At 40.4% G+C, this 5,743-nt stretch overlaps 1 protein-coding gene across 1 annotated transcript; it reads right to left on the bottom strand.

The window, feature by feature from the left end:
• Positions 1–3,314: 3,314 nt before the first annotated feature.
• Positions 3,315–5,415, bottom strand: LOC104954746 (beta,beta-carotene 15,15'-monooxygenase-like). The gene is made up of 4 exons (XM_010781917.1): positions 5,267–5,415; positions 4,831–4,925; positions 4,628–4,739; positions 3,315–4,090 (listed from the first exon to the last, which is right to left on the bottom strand). The coding sequence occupies exons 1-4, from the start codon at positions 5,313–5,315 to the stop codon at positions 3,939–3,941; spliced, it is 408 nt and encodes a 135-aa protein (XP_010780219.1). The 5' UTR covers positions 5,316–5,415; the 3' UTR covers positions 3,315–3,938.
• Positions 5,416–5,743: the final 328 nt, after the last annotated feature.

Raw genomic sequence — 5,743 nt, 5'->3', positions numbered from 1 at the left:
AAAGATTTGGGTACGAAGGAAAAGAGAGAGGGTTTTATTTTCTGACCATGCGTGAGTTCCCAGACGCACCGGGGACACATATTTATGTATAAAAGACATCACAAAGTGCATTTTGCATGATAGGTCCCCTTTACTTAAAGTCAACGTTTCAGTATTTCATTGTAGTATTATGTCAACATATTTCACACAACTGTAGGTTAGTTAAAAGCAATAATATTAAGTTCAAATAAATAAATATTAGGGTCAACTTAATAGTATTGCTTTCCACTAGCCTGACACAGTTAAGTGACATTTGTGGACATAATACCTTTAATTAAAATCATTGTTTCCGGGGTTTTTCAGTGTACAGTATTTCAATAGTTTACTTATTTCCGCATTTTACTTTCAAGATTGTGTCCCTTGCGCAAATATTTTTCGAATTTCTTGCACAATTTTTTTCTTTCTCTTAAGTATATATGTTGGAGCAACACTTGTTATGCATAATATATGCAGCACTACACTGTAGATATTATACATATAACAATAAAGCCGTTGAAAAATGTCAGACTCTGATAACAGTGAGGGATTGATTCAATAAAGATCCTTTCATATTTAATCAAAAATCAGGTCAATATTTTTGTGTTGAGCCTCAGAATCGTATTATCTCTACTAATCAAATGTGATCCCTTGAATTTGGTGCATGTTTTATGACTGATTATGTAATGGATCAGAAAGCGTTGCATTAGCAAGCATGTGAGGCTGTGAATATAGTAACTTAGTATGAATACCCTCATTATGTAGGCTCCTATAGATTTGATCTAAAAAGTGTGTTCATACTTTCAGCTGGAGGTTTATTCCCCATTTAAACAGTGTTTGCCCCGGTCCCTGAAGGCAGCACTGCTCTGTATCAGACCTTGTGTGAGCCACAGCTTCCTCTGCTGTCGGCTGAAGCTTCTCTGCAGAAATGTCAGCTCTGGTCCAGACTGCTGTTATGGACTGTACAGTATATTTTATTAACAAAGATATTCTATCTCCTATGTTGGAACATGTTAGAAATATCCTAAGTAATGTTTTTTTTTTTTTATATATGTGCACTATAGTACTCTGTTAGTAAAAAGTTACACACAGACAAAGTTAGCAACTAACCAGTAAAAGTATTGAAGCATTAATCAGCTCAGTAGTTTGGCGGCAGAAGAGAAGAACAAGACTCCAGGGAAAAGCAAGAGATAATCCTGCTGGATGTGCAAGCTTTCATGTTCCCCTTAACACATTTCAATTCAGTCGCCCCAAAACGATCGAACAACTAAACAAAAACATGAGCTTTAATGCAACAAAAGACTATAGATGTGTCAGGAACACTTCAATGACTTTAACAATGACTGTTCCATGATACGTTGAATTCTTGAAAAAATTATTAGAATCAAAACCAGAGAACAACCGAATGTAAATGGAGGCCCTTGAAGCATCCAAGCAGTGTATGCAGCAGTATACAAAGTAAGATTTGTTTTAGGAAACACACAACTGAATACATGAGACGTGGATCACACTGTACACGTTGTGAGAGAGTTAGTAAACGGATGGTTTGATGGTGGATCGTTTTGCTGCTGGCCCCTTTTCACTTCAATTAATAAATACTTTTCTTTTGGAGTCCTCTTCACTGCAAAAGCATGCGAGAATTATTTTTAAAGAATTAAAAGTAACACTGTGTGAAGTAATCCCTTATTACAAATATGTGACACCGACTTCATAACCAGGGTTCCTTTAAGCATGTATTCTGTTAAAATGACTTATAAGAAAAAGCATGCAAAATTGCAACAAAATGAATAAATGACATCTCTGTGGCTCAGCTTCCTGGATCATGTGACCACCACAAGCAGTAAACCCTACAATCCACTAGAGGGCAGCACTATCATACATCATGAGTCACACGATCCACACAGACCACAGCATCCTTTCACTGCACTTCCTGTCTGTTACGAGGTTGCGTTTGGATAGTTTAAAAATCAGCTCCTAAATTCTAACCCTATCTCCTATTCCTTGACCTCTGAGTGAAACGTCACGGGGTTAAGGGATAGTGGATAGGATAATTCAAAAGGACTTAGGAAAAGAGACTGCGGTACTTTAGAGAATCCGAATGCACTTTCACTATCCGACGTGTTTATGATGCGCCAGCGGACGTCATTGTGTGCGTCTGCTGCTGTGGGGAAACTATGGAAACTACAGTTTTCTATCCAACGGACTACAACATGGATGTTTAATAAGAACGACGGACTCATCTAGAGACTTTGCACCGTGCTCTGATACTGTTGCTTTATGAACAACAGAGAAACATATTCTTCATGACCAAAATTGGAATTGAAATAAAAAAGGAAAGTGAAACTTATGCTCGTCACCCTCTCCCTCCGGTCCACATTAATACAAATGATCCCAATACGTATGATTGTATGAAAATGTCTTAAAATCAATACAAATGTATTTATTATAAACGTTAGTCTTTAACACCTATCACTGTGTATATCATTCAAACATCTTTTAAAAGTTGAACAAACCCCACACAGCTCAGTGAAATGTGGACTTTATTTGATCATTTCAGTAAAAACTAACGTTCATATTTCTCTTTTTGATTATAATACTGATGAACGTTCAAAACAAAGCACTTTGGCAACTTACCACATACGTTTTAAAATGCTTAATAAGCACCGTAACTTTCATGATATCATTTCTCCGTCATAATCGTTTGTTTCCGTGAACGGCCGACTGTTGAGTGACGGCAAAAGCTGCGGCTGCAATGCATTGTGGGGCAGCATTTTCTCCTCTCCTTTCGTCAAGGGAGGTCCAGTGGTTCCTAAGCTAAAGGAGGTTATAAAGGAAGCTTGAAACCTCCTTTCCTTTCATTTAGAGAATTGGAACGGCACTTAACATGGCTGCCACTGAGGGACTTCCGGGTCATTTCACTCCGTTAGGAAGGTTCCTCAGAGAAATGGACTATTGGAACGCAGCCCCAGACTTTAAAGCGTTGTGTGACGTCTTTAAAGGTACGATCATCTTTTAAAGAATCAGTTCCCGTGAAGTCGGATATTTGCAATGCAAATTAAAAAATAATTAAAATCTGTAAATCCTCATGTGAAGCTTTAATGTGTTTGTGTTTACTTTGAGATATATTTAAAGCAAAATCGCAACAACAACAAACCAAATGACAAACAATTCAGATTCACTTTTTTACAGCCAAATAGGAAAGATCATGTTTTACAATAACAAATAAATATTAGCATTTAATTGATTTTGAGGCGGTGAAGAGATCCTTCCATCTTCTCCCGCTTATCCGTGGTCGGGTCGCGGAGGTAGCAGCTCCGGTGAAGAGATGCGTCAACAATGAAGACGAAGAGCTTTACCAACACACTGCTTTAATGTAACACTGAAATCACAAAACAACAACAACAAGCTACGTATCAAAGCACAACGTGTGCAAAATAACTACAGGGTCAAATAACGCATGATGACAAACACCGGCAAACCTATCAATTAGCATTTTTATATAATGTTTTTTAATCCAACAAAAGGATCATTTTCTGTAATTGCTAGGTTTAAGACTTAAAATGGAAAAGGACCTCAACTGAATAATTAATATCATAAATGTATTGAAATGGAGAATCATTAGGGTCGGTATAAACCATTTTAATTTCTCTTTAATATTTAAAGTTAGAAATGACATTCGAGCTGTAAATCTACCTCTAAGCTATGTTTAAGCGTAGCTGCTCTGAAGATGGTAAAGAACAACAACAACAGAATCTATAAACAATAAACAAACTCATGCCACTCATTCTGCACTTTGCACTTGTGGCCGTATTCAGTTGCCTTCGTGTCTTCCACACAATTCAACCTCAGAGCGAGGTGAGTGCAGGTATCTATAGATTTGAGTAAAACTCTAGACTTGGAGTTCAGGACGTTTTGTTCAGGCGTCAGACGGCGGGGACGAACAGGCCGTGGAGGTCCATGTGCACGTTGGCATCGATGGACGCTCGGGCGATCTCTGTGAAGGTTTTGGCGTCGAGGACGAGCATGAAGGGCGAGATGTTGGGATCCGGAGAGATGACGGACGATAAGATCACGCCTGAGAGAAGAGAAAGGAAACCGGTCAGACTGTGATGGAGACTCAGAGACTCAGAGACTCAGAGAGCCGGAGCTCTGATGGAGACTCAGAGACTCAGAGACTCAGAGAGCCGGAGCTCTGATGGAGACTCAGAGACTCAGAGACTCAGAGAGCCGGAGCTCTGATGGAGACTCAGAGACTCAGAGACTCAGAGAGCCGGAGCTCTGATGGAGACTCAGAGACTCAAAGAGCCGGAGCTCTGATGGAGACTCAGAGACTCAGAGACTCAAAGAGCCGGAGCTCTGATGGAGACACTGAGGGTTTATTTGGAGCTTCTGTGTTTCTGAAGATCTCTCCCCCAGACCATGTACTTAGCTCTGAGANAGCACTGTAACCTCTATCAGCTGAGCCAGCAGGAGGAGACACTGAGAGCAGCCCAAGGTGCAGCTGCTCAGTGAGGAGGACACACTGATACACTGGGTCAGAGGTGTGGCCTATCGGAACACATGTCCCCAAAATAAATTAACCACCATTTTCTCAGGATTAGCATTAGCTCACCGTCGTCTTCCTCCACGGCTCCTGGCGACGCCACGAACACCGGCTCCGAGGCGAAGCAGTTCTCCTGATGCCACTCCAACAGGTTCCTGCTGACCACGTCAAACTTTGCGATCTGTCGGAAGAGAAAGGTTTTAGTCCGGATCGAGTTATTTGATCAGCGGTTGATTCATGATTTCTTAGCGATGTTTGGATCGATGTTGTACCTTGCTGGGATGAGCCGATAACTCCATCTTTGAGGCGTAGAAGTATCGGTACTTCTTAGCGTTGAAGTTGCAGTTGATGCCCGGGAGCTCCAGACCTGAGAATTAAAGACTCGTTAGCTAACGAAAAACAAACAAAGTTAGTTTTTCTGAGCGTTCAGACTCATTCTGTGGTGATACAAATTGGTCTATTGCTTTCAGGTTGATTGGATGACTCCTGTAGTCCCAACGCACGACTTCACTAGCGCTGTAAATAGATGTATTAAGATACAGTAGTGTATCGTCAGCGTAGAGTCAGGTGCTTTTATTTTAAATACGCAATCCTCTGTTTATAGGATTATAGAAGTGTGATTTTAAAGGGGACGCTGTAAGCTCCCGTCTCTTTAACCAGTTATTTGTGCAGGTGTGAGGCCTTAGAAGCTGTAACCCTTCAGTGAACCTTTGAACAGGAAGTCGGGCTGGCAGTACACGGATCCGTCCTCCTTCATCACCGCTGTCGCCGTCTCTCCCTCCAGAGTCACCAGGTTAGATCCTCTGGGAGCCTCCTGCAAGCACACGCTTTATAATAACCCTCTTAACCTGTTAGGAACATCTGGTCCCCGTCACACACAGAGCATCAGCTAGTTCCTGAACAGTGTCCTTCACATGCTGATATCCAAGAGAGGGAGTTCCACAGTCACAAGATGGAGGAATAGAAAGCAGTATTCAATGTTTACTTCAGATTAGCTCCACGTCAGATCTCAAAATTCTGGCTTTTTCTCAAAAATCTGAAAATTATGATTTTTTTCTCAAATCTCAAGATTATGATTTTTTCTCAAAAATCTCAAGATTATGATTTTTTCTCAAAAATCTCAAAATTATGATTTTTTTTAAAAAATCTCAAAATTATGAATTTTTCTCAAAAATCTCAAAAATC

The sequence above is a fragment of the Notothenia coriiceps genome, unplaced genomic scaffold (genome assembly GCF_000735185.1).
Source record: "Notothenia coriiceps isolate Sejong01 unplaced genomic scaffold, NC01 NC01_scaffold00023796, whole genome shotgun sequence".
In the NCBI taxonomy this organism is placed as follows: Eukaryota; Metazoa; Chordata; class Actinopteri; order Perciformes; family Nototheniidae; genus Notothenia; species Notothenia coriiceps.
Note: the sequence above shows the minus strand (reverse complement) of the source record. Positions and strands in the feature narration are given on the sequence as shown.

Coding starts and splice junctions, on each gene's coding strand:
- LOC104954746 (XM_010781917.1), bottom strand. CDS start 5,315: ATGAAGGAGGACGGATCCGTGTACTGCCAGCCCGACTTCCTGTTCAAA. Junction 4,926..5,266: donor GCCCGACTTCCTGTTCAAAG/GTTCACTGAAGG, acceptor TTTAATTCTCAG/GTCTGGAGCTCCCGGGCATC. Junction 4,740..4,830: donor TATCGGCTCATCCCAGCAAG/GTACAACATCGA, acceptor CTCTTCCGACAG/ATCGCAAAGTTTGACGTGGT.